At 38.2% G+C, this 19520-nt stretch overlaps 2 protein-coding genes across 8 annotated transcripts in view; both read right to left on the bottom strand.

Moving 5' to 3' along the window:
• Positions 1 to 10855, bottom strand: part of rims2a (regulating synaptic membrane exocytosis 2a) — a 99943-nt gene extending 89088 nt beyond the window's left edge. For all 7 annotated transcript variants that reach the window (XM_055228159.1, XM_055228157.1, XM_055228155.1 and 4 more), the window contains exon 1: positions 10671 to 10855. In XM_055228159.1, the coding sequence (XP_055084134.1) occupies positions 10671 to 10855 (185 nt within the window). The remainder of the gene's footprint in view (positions 1 to 10670) is intronic.
• Positions 10856 to 12111: 1256 nt separating this feature from the next.
• Positions 12112 to 19468, bottom strand: dcaf13 (ddb1 and cul4 associated factor 13). The gene is made up of 11 exons (XM_033980994.2): positions 19255 to 19468; positions 18156 to 18355; positions 16675 to 16782; positions 16472 to 16561; positions 16244 to 16399; positions 16087 to 16164; positions 15933 to 16015; positions 15683 to 15847; positions 15424 to 15559; positions 13073 to 13236; positions 12112 to 12581 (listed from the first exon to the last, which is right to left on the bottom strand). Exons 1-11 carry the CDS (start codon positions 19322 to 19324, stop codon positions 12494 to 12496), a joined length of 1338 nt encoding a protein of 445 aa, XP_033836885.1. The 5' UTR covers positions 19325 to 19468; the 3' UTR covers positions 12112 to 12493.
• Positions 19469 to 19520: the final 52 nt, after the last annotated feature.

Below are 19520 nucleotides of genomic sequence, written 5' to 3' on the forward strand. Positions count from 1 at the left end.
AAAGTTTTAAACACTGTTTTGCCTATGACTCAGATTGGGAGGTGGACTGTACTGAAACTGCAGTCAGCTGTCTGCGTCTCTGTCTTTGTCAGGGCCATAATAATAGCCTGTCCATTGCTAACAATAGAGAGGTAATAAATACCCTTCCTATTGTGGGCCTAGGCTGCACTGCTCCTTCCTGCCCCAATTCATCATCACAGCACATCACAGGTACAGTAGCTGGTCAAAGTTAACTACAGACAATAGACATGGTTTGGCGTGCAAGATATCGCAATTATTTACATTTCTATAGTGAATTTGGTTTCAAAAAGGAAAATCAAAAGATCTAATCATACTTGGATTAAATACAATATTTTGTTGTAATTAGTAGAAAGTAACAATAATTACACATGTAGTCCAAATTAAACTGGAATAATTTCTGATTCCACTTTTTGCAGTTCTGCAGAGGAACAGGTACAGCTGGACAGAGATGCAATGTGTTTTTAGAATACACAACACTGAGTCTTATAGTTTGGAAATAAATATTTTACTCATATTTAAATTGCTTCCACACTGTTAGCTGTTTTTGAAGCCAATCATAGTCCAGTGATTGTTACCATGCACATCTCTGCAAGATGTCCAGAAACAGTAAGCTGCCGTTGGTCTATCAATAAATCTGTGATACTGTACTCATAACATCTTGAAACAAGCACATGAGTAGTGGAGAAGGTTACGCTGCCAAGCATTAGACAAAGACGTACTTGCAATAAGGCCTCAAGAGATCACCATCAGCACATTCAGTAAAATAAGTCCATGTTGTGGGACTACAGTAGCAGAGAAATTAAGTTGAACTCTCTGCCACTCAACAGCTGTCCAGCAGCACACAGATCTGTGACTGTCGCTACTGTAAAAACACAAACCAGATGCCAGTCCACTAGCTGTCCAAGGAGTGTCCACTGCATGACAAGACCAGCTTTCCCTCATGGAACTCCATTTTAACACCTTGTCAAACCTTTTCATGTAGACAGTGGGAAACATAATCATCAGCTTCGCATTAGTTGCATTAGTCATTGAGAGACAAAAATAATAATAATATACATGAGCTCATCACAGTAATTTTCAAAATTATAGACCTTGATCATATGAGTAGGGATGGGAATCTTGCAGTATCAATTTGATTATGGTTTTGTAAAAAATAAATAAATAAATCTATGAATCTAATATTTAGTGTGTTGTCTGCTTGAACTGTGTGGGATATGGCTGCCTGTATATTTTCGTGCAATTATTGACACGAAGCTTTGAATTCTAAGTATTGGTATTGTTTATTCTAGCTGGTAATGCACATGTGCATCATGTGTAGTGATTATTAGTCATATAACATAGTTAATTTCATTAATTAACTGGAACCATGGATCCATTGGGAAAGACAATGATTTGGGTAAAAAAGAAACCAATGAAAAATTTGAATTGTTAACATTTACATGAGAGAGACACTCTGTCCCCCTAAAATGTAAAGTAGAAATTAAAATGGTTGTTTGAAATAGTTTCACCATTGTAAGATGTAGCTCTACCTGATCAGTGGTGCAGGCAGTTGCTACATTCAGATAAAAAATACAGAAATGCAACTCAATATGCTCTTTCTGTTGGTGATGGTTTAAAAATGTTGTACAACTTGCCCTTTACCTTTTAAGTGTTGTACATACAGCAATAATAATCACCAAAATTATGAATAATGCAAATAACAAATAAAGGAAATATACCAATTTTGACCACTGATATATTTACATTTTACAGTTGAGCATTTCACTTATAGGAAAAAAAACCCAAATGCACACAGCCCCAGCCCCACCCCCCCTGGCCCTCTCACAGGCCATGTGTTAAAAGACATTCATCTCCATGGCGATGGCTAGTAACTCAGCGGGACAGTGATATTAAGGGATTACACGGTGATCCTCCATGAGACATCGGCTCTCTGTGTCTGCTGGTCACAATCACATGACAGTACAAACACGCCTTTTTTGGTTTTCATACAGCTGTAGTGGTCACGAAAGTAATATTTATGGAGAAAAAGTAAAATTTCATACAAAATGCTTTCAATTTTTTTATTTATATGTACTTTGCATATTGTACAGGTCTAACACATGGTAGGACAATCTATTAATATGCACAAATACAGTGACTCAATGCAAAGGGAATTGCATTGAAAGCTTGCATAAAGCCACCTCCAGCCCTGGGCACAGGGAGCATGGGTCTGCATTTTCTATACAATGTGTATTACACTGGCATGTACTTATATAAGGGTCGTGCTTGGCTGCATTAGTGACGTCAGGGCAGCGGCTGCTCTTTATCCTCCACTATTTGTGTCAGTTGGTCTCTTCTGTAATCTAGCCCACCACTGGTTAGCACATGTATGAGACAAAGAGCTATAATGCTAGTAAAGGTTAAGGATGGATATGGAAGAACCATGCATAGAGATCTAGGAACAATATGGGCTATACAACACACAAGCAAAATGATGTAAACAAAAACATAAACTATTATCATTTAAAATGGGGTTGTCTTACACAGTTTTGTGCGCTCAGCATGAACTATAGGGATCTCCAAGAATACAGGATTTAATCATTAAAAGCTCTAATACTACATGGATCAAGATTTGCAGGGTTTTTTTTTTTGTTTTTTTTTTTCATTTTTGCAAAGTGTAATGTGTTATTATCACTGAATACACCAAGAACATAGAAAATAATCACATGACCATACTTTCCTATATTGTTTCATTGCACAGTTTGAGCAACAGAGTTACATAAGGAAATGTAAAGTTTCATTACATAATCCCACTGTCTCTATGCTGTACAATGCAGATAATGTGTGTTTCAGTGATGACTGCTAGCATTACAGAGCATTTGTTTGGAGGTTTTGAAGCCACACAAAGGCGTTATGCATTAGAAAGGCCGGCTCCTAGGCAGCGTGCATGCGTTTGAGTCACCAGCCTGCACCTGCTTCCACCAGCTGAGACTTGAATGAGCAGAAATACACAAATATAAACACAGAGAGAAGGGGAGATTAGAGAGAGCACTGTGTAAACTACAGACGGTAAAATTATCAACTCGTAAATAGAGCCAGGTTTCTGAGGCTGTGATAAAAACTAGCAAAATTTTAAAATAAGGTTTACATTTCTGGATGTCTTTGCTTTTCAGTCATGTTTTCTTTCATTGCTTTTGAGTTGCCTCTTTGGACCACCACCAGGTGGAGGACTTTGTGTTATCAGTGTCACATTTTCATTTAGAGCTTGCTGTTTGATTTTTTCAGTTTGTGTAAAACATTAACTAACTGTGAGAGTAAATTATCAGATTGCTTTTCCAAAGGCATACAACAAGAATACAAATATCCATGGCAAATTAAGGGTATAAAAGATTCTGCCCAAGACTTAAAGAATGTTACTTACTCATTTGGTTGGTCTCTGGACCTTTGATCTGTTACCTCTGAACAAATGCTTTCACATACTGACAGTAACCACTACACAAGTGCAATGACATCAGATGCAATTATTTATCCCAAGAGCTTAAAAGCCTCTACCTGACTGACCAATACTTGAAACACATGCACATACATGTGCAGGTGCACAAGCATACACACATGCATGCGCACACACACATGCACAACTGGCAAAAAAGATTAACAGTTGGTTTGGAGCTTCTTGCTATGTGGCTTGATATATTTTTCCAGTATTTGCTATATTCAACAATGATACTTTCTGAAAATAAAATCTGAATTTGGTGAAATATTAGTATTTGCATATAGGTAAATCATATTTACAGTAAGTTGGAGATATCTTGTTGAGGAGGCAGTGGCTCAGTGATAGAGCTTTTCACTTGTGCAGACTTTGGGCTACAGTATCTGGGAATATTTGGGTATGAATGAATGTGTATTTGTAACTGAGTGAATGGGACAACAGATGAAAAGTAATACAGCCCTGGACTATAAAACATACACTACACAACTCCTTTCAAATAAACAAATAGTTAATTTAAAACAAGACACTTAAGTAAAAGTTTGTTCTTGCACAGGTAATAAAAAGTATAATGGCATGACATAACTGGTTCTACAGTCATGTTTCACCAAGGGCATTTAAAAAAGTGCAGCCAGGGCAAGGAAAATCCCTTCAAAGTTAGTTTAAATGAGAGAATCAAATGAATGCTGACAAATGCAGATGTTATTTAAAATAAAACTGCAGAGACAATAGGCCCAGTGCGGTGCCATGCAGGAGCAGCCCAAAGGAGATGGCAGGCTGATTGCTCTGTCAATGTGTGGTTGTCATATCTGAGAACTGATAGAATCGCTCACATCACTGTCCCTCCTTCACTCCTGTCTGATGTTCTGCTGCTGTCCCAAACATGTTGCAAATGGACAGTCAACCGAGCAAAATTAGTCAAAAATAATGGTAATTAGTTACAAGCAACTTAACACATTTTATGTAACTAAAGAAAACGTCAGTAGCCAATAGACAAATGATAGTGTGGCACATGGAATAGACTCCTCATTCATTAATGCAGTACAACATGGATGTATGCAGCTTACATAATGTATATCATTTGAACAACAGCCTTTGTGTTCTAACTTGCTTCTCTGTCCAGCTGAGCCAAACTACTTGACAACAGGCCAAACTCCCATAACCAAAACACATTGTTACTTTAATTAGCATGGTGATGTATTCATTTGGCGTGCGTTCTGCTTTACAGAGTCAAGACAGCATCCTCTCTCTCTCCCTTGGGGAAGTGATGGGGGAGGGGATCTCCTGAACTCTCAAGACAGAATCTGCTCTTTGGATGGGAAGGCAAGGTTGAGCGAGCATGGGAATTAAAGGAAAAGCAGTGAGAGAGAGAGAGAGAATGACTATGAACACTATGCTTTCCAGTGGGAAGCATCACACAGCATTTCATAACAGTTGTGCTATTGTGTGTCACCGTACTAGCCACTTTCTGTTGTTGTGTAATTGTTTGAGCAGATTGATCAATGTATTAATTTTAACATTATTTAAACATATGGCTGGGTTGTGGGCTGTTTACTCCGTAATTTTAGTTTTATGAATGAGATGTACGCATTTTACATCATCAAATCATATTACAGTGTGGATCAGATACATTGTCTATAGATGTATTTCAATCATTTGAATTAAATTTAAAGCTTAAATCCTTACACTATGTTGTTAAGATGCCAATAAATGTATTTCTTTGTGTTATCATTTAATACCTCAACAAAATATCTAAAAATATGAACCTAATGTAAACCTAATGTCATAATTTTCTACCAATTAACTCTTAAATCCCAGCATATTCTAGTATGTCAAAGTATTACATTTGGTTTCAATTTAAGCAAAAGTTTTGTCTATAGTCTTGTTTTGATAAGTTGTGGTTGATGACTTTTAAGGACATTCAAATCACACATATAGTTGTTGTTACATGATGGTATAAAATAGCCAATACATGTCTGTATTTGTCCTCTCTCTTTCTTTCTCTCTCAGAGGAGTAGAGATCCTATAGCCTCCAGGGAGGAAGGGCCGCTCTGTTTCTCTGACCCCAGCTGGTACATTGAGCTCCTGCACATCAGATAAATGACCAGAGAGGGGGTGAGATGGGCTGGACAGTGTGCAAGTGTATGTTTGATGGGGGTGGGGGGTATGTAGTGAAAAGAAATGGAATACAATCAATCACAGCTAATTCTAGGTCAATGCTCTTAATGTTGCGCACACAGACACACCATCTGCACATTGCACTGTAACTGTACATGACCTAAGTGGGAGTAGAATAGACTATTTGTTTTCATTTCAAAACATGGTGGCAATACAAAGTGGAGAACTTAAACAAAGGAATAACCAACGAGTGACCTAAAGAGTATTACAAAGTTTAAATAGATTTGTAATGTCTCTTGCCTTGAGACATTACAATGTGATAAAGCAAATAACATGAGAGCTAAGCTATTAGTTATAAGCACTTATAAAAGACTGATAAATGTACATATGGTTATATAATATACAATATACATGTGTATGTGAGGGATATAATATGTTATGTCAAATACAAGATTATACTAACAGTCATTACAATGGAAGAAGACAATAAAGCAGAACACTAAAACAGTAAAGTTTCTTTGTGATGCTTCTTAACATTTATGTTTGCAATAAATAGCAACATGCTTCACTTTTTACTTTTACAGGCTAAAAGCTGTTGGGTTATAAATAAAAGGACATCTGCTGTGTGTTTGGAACAATAGCTACAGCAAATGTTGCAATAAGCCTGGACAAAATGGCATAGTATAGTTTTATGTGATGCTGGACATCAGACATAAGGTGTATTGCCATTTTATTTAATATAGTTTGGGCCTGAATGCAGTCAAACAGCAATAAAAATGGCACTTGTTAATTACGTTTACCCTGTAATAAAGACTAAACAAAAACAAAATGTCTGCAAACAGGACAATAAAGAAACAAAGTTCAACCAGTTCCACCACTGGATTTTATCCTGGAGCAAAACAGAACAGCAGTTAGATGGGAGATCAACCCAGGAACCCAAAAACTACTTCTGGCAACTTAAATCAGGAGAAACCCTAAAACAGATCCTCACAGAAATCTTCTGTTTAAGAATGTCACAGGGTGTAGTTAGTGTGCATTTAAGGGGTAACAGACATGACAAAGGATACAGGCTTAATGACAGTGCCCCTGCTGACTCATAGCCTCTGGAGTGCCAGAGAAACACAGGGGCACAGGGAGGAGAAGTGATGCCCTAGGCCTCTCTGTGGGTCAGCCCTTAACAGGAAGCTGAGGGCGGCCACAGGGAGGCTAGGCTATGGGGGGTGGGGTCTGCACCGTCATTACTGTACTATAGAGGAGAGCCACTGAGGCGTGAAAGCCAAGCTGCCTGGTAAAAAAAAAACCCAAAACCTGACATGTTATTTAAACTGTCCAACCCGTGACTTAGGACACTCAAAACAATGAAATGTTAAACTCAAATAAATACATAATTTTCCATATAAGTTTGTTGTTCCAGACTAAATAATTTAGATTTTAAATTATCTAAATTATCAGTTAAACATTTATATACATGTGTATATATATATATATATATATATATATATATATATATATATATATATGGGGGGTGGGGGTGTGTGGGGGTGTGTGTATATATATATATATATATATATATATATATATATATATTCATTTTACATTACATTTTTTACATTATATTTTACATATATTCATTTTACATTATGTAAGGTCTAAATTGAAAGTTGTAGAAATTGACTCTTGACAGCAAAGAATTTAAAATACAAATGTCTCTATTGGATTTGTAATTAATGTTTGTAATGACTGGGTCAGCCAACGTTTTTCTGACAGGCACTGAGTTTATGATTCAGTTTGTGATTTTTGTTTGTAGGATTCTATTCACCGGTCATATTTTAAATCCATTCAGGAGCATTAAGATTTGAGAGAAGACTGAAATCTGAGACTAATTCAAGAATAGAGGTCTAAACTGAAGGGTTTAGACATTTGTTGTATACATAGGAAATGAAGATGTAGTAGCATTGCGATTTGCCAATCACAACAATACAAATAGCGATTTATGTTTGTGATACTTAGTATACATAAGAAGAAATGAAGGTGAAGCTATCTATTTTACAATAAGAGCCTTTACCCACTCAGAGTGATTCATACTTTTTTTAAGCAATATCTATTCACTTGCAATCAAGATGTGAACCTTCAAAAATTCACATAGGATACAACAGTCTTGTGTAGCAATTTGGGCCAAAAAGGGTGAACTGTAGCTAGCTATACACAGTCCCGACAGCGTGGTCAGATAACACGGCACAATGTTATGATGATATTTACAGTGACATATTATAAAGGGTCAGGCAGAAATCAGTGCTACCACTTTCAAACAGAAGTCAACTGACTTGTTTCTTTTATTAAGTACTTTAGAGAAACATTTGAAGTCACTAAATTATAAAATGGAGATCTTGGAAAACCACTTGACTAAGTGAGTTGTTTCGGCAATATATCTGGAAAGGAATATATTTAATGGCCAGGAATTGCTAGATATTGTCACACACAAACATACAGAAGCTAATTACATGCAAGTCAGCAGCACTGGATTTCTTTTTCTCTATGGCACCTCAGCCAGATGACAGTGAGTTGGCAAGCCCAGCAGCTGGAGGCTTCTCTTTTTGTCCTCTTTTCCTTCATCCCTCCATCTCTCAAGGATTCCCTCTATTATATTATTACACGTTAGACTGGTCACTTTCCTTGAAAATCTATGCAAACATACCAAGCAATTACTATAAGCACATACACAGCAGAAAATGAATAATAAATTAAATTGACTCCAAAAAACATTCAGTTTGACAGAAAATTGCAGTATTCTGGCAAAGTTTCTGGAGCTCAAATGATTTATTGCAATATCTGGCTTAAACTTATTGAGGTATCCATGGGAAATATTTTAAAGAATACTGTTATTGCTAAATATATTGTCATCATCATTGAATATAACATGTTTTTCAATTGTGTTGCCCAAGTATGTTCTGTGTAGGGCTGCAGTGTGGTTGTTGTTTGTGAGACTGCTGGAGATGCTATGAACCAGTGACAAGTTAATCCGCTGCAAATGTACCTGTGCCAGCCCTGAGCATCTCAACACCGCTTTAGGATGTTATGAATCATGCAGAGAGATACTGGGATTACGCTTTTGATGAGTCACTGCGAATCACCTATAGACAAAAATCCACAAATCTGTAAAAGAATATGATGAGAACCACTATGTGAGCACATGTATTGTTAAAATCTGTAGACAGGTGCTCTTTGGGCCCATCTTTTTAAATAGGAAATAATTAAGTAGTTGTCTTTAGGGTAAAATCTCAAAAATGCGTATAGAAAATCAGACAACAAAAAACTGAAAAAAGTCAGTGGTGTGTATGTTTTTAACTTGAATAGCCAAGATGCAATAAAGGCTTTTTAACTTTTCTAAACAGAAATTAGTCGCCTATAGATACAATGTCTATAAACTCAAGAAAACACATACATGCAATGTTCTGTAATTACAACCTCTTATTGAACAACTGTGTGGCAGCTGGCTCCCAACTCTTTGCCTTTTATCAGTGGTTACAACCCGGCAATGAGATAAATCCCCAGGTAACCACGACAAACACAACAGCAACCAGACTTGAAAGACAACTCAGGCCTCATAGAATACAACCTATTCTGTCAATGGCTTCGTATGCTTAAATTTTTCCAAATATTATCCCTGTAACACCCAAACATAGAAGACAATGAAAATGAATGAAATGGAAAAAAAGAATTCATTCAGGTTGTCCCATAAAAAAAATAAAAAAATAAAAAAAAACAGCCTCCTCCACACATGCTCAGCAGTGACAAGGACTTGACATCACTGTGAGACTACAGAGTGACTAAAACTGACAATCCCTTTACCCCAGAGAAAGGGAAAATTAGGAAAAATGACTGGACGATTGGGAGGAGAGTTATGTGGAGCTCTCAAATGGGTAGGGAAACAGTGGAAATGGCCTGGATGATTCACACAGTGTGCACCGCAGCAGCTGAGGTAGCCATGTCTTGGAGTCCATGAGTCATGTTTATCATGCACCAACATTACATAGGGATTAATGCACAACTTTTGCCCTATAGGAATTGGACTTAAATGAAAAAAGCAGGAAGAAAGGGACTAATATCCCCACATCAGTACTTTTCACACACCTTTGGAATTATTCAATCATTTTCTGTGAGAAACATTGCCTATTGTATGCAAATATGAAATGATGAGAAAGCTTTTTAACTTAAGACTGAGAATTACGGCTACATTCACGGTCTGTGAGTATGCAAATATATCCATCCTTTTCATTGAAGACGGAGAGTTACAAGAAGATATTTAAGGCCACCGCCCTTAAATCTATGGTCCCTGCTCATTAGCCTAGCTTTTTCAGAGGGTTGCATCCATATTTTAATACATCAACAGTACATCACCTGACTATAAGCAGGACAATGTGAGACAGTGATTAATACTTGGTCATAAAGTGGCTCACACCGAGCTTAAAACCCGATGCAAGCGGAAACACTTCGGTCCACCTTAAAACTCAGCCCTACAGTGGACAGCGCCGTGGTGCTGAAGCGCTCGGAGCGACATCTGTACACAGAGGAGCAGGGCACAGGCTCCGTCCACCTATCGGCCCCGAGATAACGTGGAAATCACGCACACCACGTACCCACACCATGCATGCGGCAACACTACAAAGGACACCTTAAATGATTTCGCCAGTGTCATATTGTGTAATCTCGGTGACGTTCAGTGGGGAAAGGTTAAGCAATTTGGCGTGCTTTTTACGTGAAAATGGCGCCCGTTGCTGCTAACCCACCCCATTATACTGCCCTACAACCAGCTGGAGGAACAGGGGAGAGGGTTTTATCCAACCTAAATGCCGCATCGTAACATACATTGCATGTTATTTCTGTTTTTATCAAAGGGATGTTAATATTCCACTGCAAAGCAGTAGAAACCTCGCTCTAACCTTGTCACAGCGGCTAGCATCGAGTAGGGACTTAGAGGTTGGATGTCAAGCGGCACCAGTTCCCAACATGGACACGATTAGACATTCACACCGTTGACAGTCACCCAAAAGCCCCCGGTTCTTACTTTAACATTGACTGTTCCTTCGCTTCCTCCTTCTTCTGTCGGTCTATGACGCCGAGGATGATCTTCCTCTCCTCCTCCGTGAGGTGGCTGAGGTCCGGCATCTCCGGCATGGCGCTCGCCGCTGAGGCAGTAGCGGCAGCGGGACCAGGGCCAGGGCCGCCCCGGGGCCCGTGCGGAGCAGACATCTTTTACACACGCTTGCTACAAAACGAGAAAAAATACTATAAAAGTTGCAGCAGAACTGGGGGAGACAATTCAGTGAATATAGTTTGGACTGGGGGCATGACATCTTGCTTACAGGATGCACACACGCCAGCCGTGCTGCATAAATAAGCGTCAAAATGTGTTTATGGGGTTGTCAAATGGTCTCACCGCAGAGGATTTCGCATTATTTAAGCTGTTGCAGGTTGATACACTACATTTACACATCAAACTACGCCTCAACAAATAGAATCAATAGCAGGGTGCACAGGCTGCAGGTTACAACCTTCAGGTATATTCCCAACACAAACATCCATCCAGCGACCAAAGGTACGATAAAAGTAGGTCTTGCCTCTTATTTTGCAGTCATTTTAAATCCTGTCTAACCCATCGCTGCCATCCTTTAGAAAGGGTTTCCTCGCATGGTGGGAATAAAAGATGCCCCGTCCGCCCTTGTTTTGTTTTGGAGTCCTTAGCCCTGCTCTTCCACTCTGGTTAGCTCGCTTTCCTCCAGGTTCGTAATTCTTGGTGATTTCTTAAATGCACAAAAATGGATGCAATGGGAGAGAGGGGAGAGAGGGGAGAGAGAGGAAACAATCCAGATAGGAAGAAGGGGCGGAGCTCTGGAAACACGTAGAAGAATAGACGGGAGCTGTTGAAGGGGAGAGGACGCGCTGGCTGTTCATTGACAGCAGGCGCATAGCAGCCGCAAAACATGGACTGGAAGGCCGCGCGTACAGCTGGAGTGAACTACACTGTTACAGGAAAAGCATCATCCATATTTCATTAGAGGATCACGAGCCCCATGAAAGGGCCAATATAAAGTGGCAAGATAAATACAGAAAATGACTAACCCCAAGTGAGACTGGATTTCCTGTCACAAGTACCCAAGTTTCAGAGAATAGGGACACATGCTTTTGATTGGTCACTAGAGAGTATATGAAAGTAACCCATCCGGATTAAAAAACATGGAAGTTTTTTTTTTTAATTTTAGATAATACACCCAACAACATTGTACAAGCTGATAATGTTTAGCTTTGCAATCAAGAGTCAAAATCTGATATACTTCCATTGATACTATTGTCACTTTGGTCCTGCCTGGTCTGAGTGAGATCTCTCAGGCCGCTGATAGGATTTGAAAGTCAACATTAAGAGGATAGAGCCTACCTCATTAGAGCTGTGTCTGAGTAAATTAGCACTGATCCAAATCATCTGCAGTTCAAACAAAAAGGAGTAGTTTGAACTTTGCGATAAAGAGTATTTATTTGCCATACAAACATTGTTGAATATTGGTTTATTTTCATAATTTTACAAATGTTAAACACACTGTACCAAAAAAAAACAAAAAAAACCAAACATGTTTACGGGAATTCCAGGTCATATCTCAAAGGAAAACAGGCATTAGGATATAGAAAACTGTCTCCCACACTCTTCTTTTCAACTTAATTTAACATGTTAGGGCGGACTGTAAATATGTAATGTGCACAATGTATCATTTACAATTAGACATACTTACATACATACTCTCCTATGATTAGAAGGATAGAGGAAAACTAGCAGATATGTCTTCCAGTATGTCCAGACAGCAAAAGGTATTGATCCAAAGTTACAATAATAAATATCTATTTGACAACAGTCACCACATGCTTCTCTCTCTCTGTGACCACAGGGACAGATCCAGGTTTGCTGTGCTTGCGGACGTTTCTCTCCCTTGGTGAAAAGAAAAAGAATAAAATATTAGGCGTTTGCTTTTGTCTGAAAATATAGAGTACAGAGGAAGGGAGACAAGCAAAACATGAAGGAGGTGGGGGGAAGTGGCTAGACTGTTGACCTAACACCTACATCACTGCCTACACTAATGTACTCAGAAAATAATGCATAAAGCAGAGATAGTAAATCATTCCCAGAACAAACACACCTCTAAGCTTTCACAATACTGTCAGTAATTACAAAAACAACCCCAGACCGAGCCATGAATCACTGGACAGCAGGGCAAACTGGGACAATCAATCCACCCCACAAACTGGAGCAATGACTATGTAAGGCCTACAAAGTCTGTGTCATGGGGCAAGGTTAGTCTGGGAAATTGTCCATTAGGGAACCCTGATTGTCCCAGTGGCAACATGTTCAAAAAGGTAACACAAGGGTGTTTGAGAGAAGGGTGGCTTTGGTAAATAAGAGTGAAAGTAAATGATACATACTTTCTGCGGCGAGCCTCCCTCATAACTCGCAGCTCCTTGGACTGGTGGTACACTGTCTTTGGGAGGTGTCGGTGATGGGCAATGCGTTTGATCTGAGGGTGATGCTGAAACTTCTCTTTCAGCTTCTGGCTGTAGTTTATAGCCTCCCTTTCTCGGTGCGTCAGCTGTGGGTCAGAGAAAAGTAGAAAAACTAGTTATGAATGAACAGCTTTCATGGTTGTATGTGAACACATGAGTTTCTTCATTTTCCAAGAATATTTTGTGAGCATGTCACATACACTGTACCCACTACAAAAATGTACAACAAAAAATCTTATTTCACTTTGTTGGAAAAATACATCTATATGTAATGCTGTTTATTATTCAATTTTAGCACCACTATGTAAACAAAATGTAAAATAAAAATATGAAGTCAGGAAACAAACACAAGGTTAAGCTATATATCCCTTACACATAAATCTACTATGGAGATGAGTCAGCTGCATATTGCAGGGATGTGTAAGATACAGGTCACACTTATACTGTGACTGTAAATGACATGAATCATCACTGGTGTAGCATTTAAAAATATATGATCTTTTTGTTTAGTTTTGTTTAATTTTTTTTTATCTTCCTTGTTTAAAGACTCAATTAACTGCTGTCATTGTTCAAAAGCTCAATGCAGGAGACCATCTATGTTGCCATGTCAACTGTGTTCTCCAAATAAATTAGTATTGGTTAAGCCAGGTCAGTCATATACATTTTATGAAATATAAGCATAGAATAATAATAAACTTTACTGTATGGCAAATCATTTGCATTTAAGAGATGTATGCATTCTTAGAAAAGGTTCAACGGTCTGTTGGAAACACTTTAACTATGACTACAATAATATTTTCTGACAGATTTCCACATTATGCTGTCTCAACACTGGCCAGTGCAGCAGCACAGTGACCTACTCATCAAAACTGAATCAATGTCTGTTAAAAGTGAAGACACCAGCTCAACATCATCCCGTCCTGTCCATTCACTCATAACCCCCGCCCTCAGCTCCTTGGCTCGGGCTGCTCTGCTCGAAGGCTTTTATTCTAATTAAAAGCAATGATTTGTCGTAGATTCAATTTACTGGGGGAAGATGTTAGATGCTGATCTTTTTGCAGCAGACATTTCCCCTGGATATATACTTGTGGCTAGTCCACTAACTGAAGAAAACATTATGTACAATTTTAAAAAAATAAAGAGGGATGCAATAAGGAGTGTATATTATGCCATTACTATATGACCTACTACACACCGAATTGAATTCATTTTGAACATACATTACAAAAAAGTAATGACATGTTTAAACCTTAAGATAATTGCTTCGAACAGCATTTTTTTTCTTTCATTAACAGACAGAAACTTTTGCATGTATTATGCCAGAATTTATTGACTTGTATGAAAGCACAAGCTTTGAGGAAAAATAATAGCTAGCCTTTCTGTGCATCAAACAAACATTCAACATGTCTCTGTGCAATTATGTCTGATAAAGCATATGACAATACCCGTTTGAGATCCAGTCACGTGAGTGACAAAGCTTTGAATCGGCACCTCAGCAATTCATTATAATTAAAGACCCTTTTCGGTTCAACTTGATTGTTAATGTTTCATTATGCTTGGTGTAGCTTGCTTTAAGTGATTGGCCGATTCAAACTGCTGATAGGAGGACTTGTCTGATCTCTTTAAGTGCAACGCTTGCAAATAAATCTCCTCCTGAGGAGTGACAGTAAAACAAGTGCCAAAAGCAGCCTAGTTTTCCACTCTGAAGTTAAGTGTGAGGGAATCTAGGGATGAAAAATGGCTTTTGAGATGGCACACAAGATGCTTGAGATCTTTATTATTCAGTCATAACTGCTATTTGGAACACTGGAACAGTTCCCAGCAATTTATAGGATGTAAAACCCAGGATGTAGTGTACAGCTGGGAATAAAATACTGCCAGGGCCATTATTTATAACAATTCAACCTAAAACAAGCAATAATATAGTAAATCAAGCAGTGGGGTTTCCCAGAAATCCCCAGGAGTTTTCAGTGTATTGGTAAACACACCCAACAGCCACTGTCTTTTTATCATTCTAGTTCAACCTGGTATTTATGCCGATGAGCCAGTTGGTACATTGTACTTATTGAGAGTGATTCCACCTCAAGTCAGCATCCATCACTGCATTTGGCAAATGTACTGGCTACCTCCTGGCACAGTTACCCACATTCAACAGTGCCTATGTAGGCAAAAAGCCACTGCTGTGTTAAAGAAGTGACTCTAAATGCCAGAGAAAGAGGACACTTTGGCCCTGAAAAGTTTTATTCAGTAAATAAAAAGAGTAGTGAACTTACCACTCCAAGTTTCTCTGAGGCATTGGCTTTCCATAGTCGAATGTTCATCTCATCTGAACCGCTTAAAATATATTTGTTGTCTGCAGACCATTTTATGCAGATAACATGCTGCATGCGCTTGGTATGATAGACCTCTCTGGAGAGGATAAAACAAATGAAACATGTCTGAAACATGGGTAAGCATAAACAAAATTCATATAAATTCTTTTGCCTATAGAATAGACTAACATTCTCTTGTGAGGTTCAGATCAACACTGACCTGCTGTGGCCTCCATCCTTGGGGAAGATCCGTATGGTTTTGTCAAAACTGGCGGACACAAACTCTTTTCCAGTTGGTGAAAAGTCAACATCCAGAACAGCAGAGACATGGTCCATGTGCACTGTGACCGGCTGTTCCAGGTTCCTCATGTCATAAGTGTAGAGACTAAAATGAAGCACCAAAATATATTTAAATAGTTACAAAAAAAGCCCCATTACTATACTTACTATACCCTTGCATGTTCACTCACTTATAGTCTTCATTTGCACAGGTAAAGTAGTATGCTTCCATTGGGTTCCAGCAAAGTGTGTTACTCCTCATTGTCATTACAACCTATCGGGACACGTGCATATTAAAAAGAAGACAATGACATTGGTCAAGCAATGGCCAAACGTACATTATACCTTTTTGAGCGGAGTTGCTTCCCTCATATCATAAAGCACTATACTTCTGTCGGAAGCACAACTTGCAAGCAGCTCAGTCTGTTGATAAAAGTTAAGGAAACATTTTTCTTGAAGAAAAGAAGTCAAATTAAAAATAGCAGTTATTCTTTGGTGTTACCTCCACGGGGTTAAAACGAACAGAGCTGAAGCTGTCCACACCCCAGGTAAAAGAGCGGATAGGACTGCTCCTCTGCTCATCCCAGATGTCCACCTGCTGGCCACATGTTGCAAAGACACCTTCCTGTCTGTGGTGGTCCAGACCTGTGAATACAGTCTGAAGAAATGCATCCTTTTCATCAAACCCATAGAAATATCAGAAATCAAATGTGAAATTTGTAAACCATACTTTTCCTAGAATAGTGTTTAGTGGTTCTTCTTCTTCACCATATTCTGGAGACTGAATTTTCCACTGTTTGATTGTTTTATCATCACCAACCTGCATTAAAAGGAAGATTGCATCACTTTTAAGGTCAGCTCGTGTAGACGTACATATCAGGTACATATCAATAACCAGATGTTCTTTGTACAATGTGTTTAATTGTAACTTACAGTGAAAAAAGATGTCCCACAGAACCGAACAACTATTCCTCGAACAAACCCTTCATGAGCTTGTATTGTTCGGACACATTCACGTTTTGTCAAGTTCCAGATTTTCAACTAGGATAAAATGGGCAGTTGATTAGATTCTTATATTACTGTGTAGATTAAACAGACAGCTTATTCAGAATCCTACTTAATTAAACTAAGTTAAGGTAAGTTGTTATTTACTATACTAATTGCATTTTAGAAGGTTAAGGTAAAAGCAGACCGCAGTCATGTTACTGTTGTAATGGGGTCCGCATCTTCATTACAACGAATGATCATGCATACCGCTCAGCAGCGCACATTAGAGCAGACAAAAAAACATGAGCACCTTACAGACTTGGACACAAATCGCTGCCCGGGTGGTTACCAAAAATACAGTTTTTGCCATTTTCAAGTGTACTGGATAGCCAGCACTTTTCCAGCCCTCTACTAAGAGCTGGTTGGTTAGTGTGAAGATCAAATCTAACAGAACGGCAAACATCACAGCAGGATTCAGTCTGTCTGGCCAACGTTTAGATTTAGAAGCAATTCCTGCTCTATGGATTGGATTTTATGTATTGCACTTATTAACCCTTATTCAATTTTGTAACTTGCATGAGTTTTTATGAAGGGTTATTTTATTTCTGAATTTGTTATAGTTGAGGTGTCAATTTTTGGCATAAAACTATTTAACCAGAAGTATTCATACATACATTATACATTTGGGTTGAAACAAATTATTATTATGAACTATATGAATAGGTCCTATTTGGAGACAAAGGGCCTATTTCACAAAGCAAGTTGAACTAACACTGAATTTAACACCTGATTCAGAATTATCATACTCAGATAGGATGAACTCAAGAGTTTCCTATTTCAGAAAACAGGTTTGGGGCAGAGTTAGACCACTTGCAGATGAATAATTAGTATGTTGCATTAAAACATATCATTTTTCACAGATGTATTTTTAGCTCATTAAATACTATTTTAAAACTTAAAGCAATTTTACACACCATCACTTTTGGAGGGTCAAAACATAAACTGTACTTTTATATGTGACATTAAATTAAGGCAAGATTTAACTAAATTGCCTATTGCTTGATATACAGCTGATGAACCTGACCAAACTAACAAATTTATCATAAGCAGTGAATTGTGTTGTATAAATGTTATTACAATTTGTAATTTATAACATAAGTACAAAATACATTCACTTAAGGTTAACCCTCATCATTAAACTTTGTTTTAACTGTTTTTAAATTTTTGGAAATGGGGAAGTGAACTGTCCAATCAGAGGTCCCCTTTGGGAGCAGACTTGTTAAACTCTGGGTTAGAGGAGTAACTTAATCTGCTCTAAACCAGGTTAGGTTCACAGAGTGAGTTACAATAGTGACTCTCAGAGTTTATCTCTTTTCAGGGTTAACAAGGTTTGGACTAAACCTTATTGAAACGGGGCTAAAATGTACCTCTCCATCACAGGAGCCAGACAGTAAACTGGACAGACGGGTGCTGTGTTTTGCCATGCAGTTTACTCCATCTCGGTGTCCATCCAAAGATGCCAAAAAAGGCTTAGCAAAAACTCTTTCCAACTTGGTGGCATTTAGAGCCCTTGTGTATTCTCTGTTGACTTCAAATGGATGAAGGCTGGGGTCATAGTTTCTAGGAACTGCAGACAGAAAAGAGTTCAACAGCTCACCATGAGCCATTTAAATAATCATAGTTAACTAAATTACATAGAATTTAGCAAAATATGTCAAAGGCAACATCAGAGTATATAGTCTCAACCAGTGGTAGAACATAGTAAGGTAAAAGTAGTAAAGTATTGTACTTAAGTAAAGATTTTAGGTATCTGTACTTTATCTAAGTAAATTTTACAGTGGATACTTTTTACTTTTACTTCACTGCATTTGAGAGAAGGTATCTGTACTTTCGACTCCACTACATTTTTAATAGGATTGAGAAGTATTTTTATCACTATTTAGATCTGCTGAAAAGACTGGTTTGAGCAAACAAAAATATATAAATAATAAAAACAGCTGGATCAATACATTCAATTTTTTTCTATTCAGCACAAATCTTGATCAAAATCGATACATTGTAAGATGTGTAAGACCTCAAAATATGCGCAAAATGGTTTTACTTTTCACTCTTTACGTGCATTTTTAGACGGGTGCGTTAATACTTTTACTTAGGTAGATGTTTTCATGTGATACTTTTACTTGAGCATTTTATGCTCCGGTATCTATACTTCTACTAAAATAACAAAATTGAGGACACTTTCCACCACAGGTCTCAACAAACCTTTGCATGGGTATTACCATAAACGGTTTGTAGCCCATATAATAACAAGGCTAGCATCTACATTATACATCACACACAATAATCAAAGAAATGCGCTCTACTGTAGACACCGGCACCGTTTTCGTTAATTCCACATTAACGAATGGTGAGTGCTTATTTATATAAGGCTAATGTATTCTTATCCATGCACACTGCTGTGTCGACAACTTTTAGTACGCTGTTTAGCTGAAAAGCTAAAGTTAACATTAGAGCCAGTCCACTTACCTCGCTGAATATCATATTTGGTCTCCCGGACATAATCATCCGGATTCCGCGACAGGACTTTAACTTTCATTTGGAAATATAGATACTCAACAATACTGTAAGTTTGGTTGATTTAAAAGTGTAAAACAAAAATCAGCAATGATGTGAAAACAAGCTGCCATGTGTTTTACAAGAGGAGCTTAACCGCGGTGCATTGTGGGATGCTCAGTCCTCCAAACCGTTTGTAGTGAAGCTACAAAATGTAGCCGTATTAAGATCCGGGAAAA

The sequence above is a fragment of the Periophthalmus magnuspinnatus genome, chromosome 16 (genome assembly GCF_009829125.3).
Source record: "Periophthalmus magnuspinnatus isolate fPerMag1 chromosome 16, fPerMag1.2.pri, whole genome shotgun sequence".
Classification (NCBI taxonomy): Eukaryota; Metazoa; Chordata; class Actinopteri; order Gobiiformes; family Gobiidae; genus Periophthalmus; species Periophthalmus magnuspinnatus.

Excerpts from the sequence above, each read along its gene's own strand:
- dcaf13 (XM_033980994.2), bottom strand. The coding sequence starts at position 19,324 with ATGAAAGTTAAAGTCCTGTCGCGGAATCCGGATGATTATGTCCGGGAG. Across the intron at positions 18,356-19,254 it reads CAAATATGATATTCAGCGAG|TTCCTAGAAACTATGACCCC; the intron begins GTAAGTGGACTG and ends TTCTGTCTGCAG. Across the intron at positions 16,783-18,155 it reads CTGGCTCCTGTGATGGAGAG|TTGAAAATCTGGAACTTGAC; the intron begins GTACATTTTAGC and ends ATTTTATCCTAG.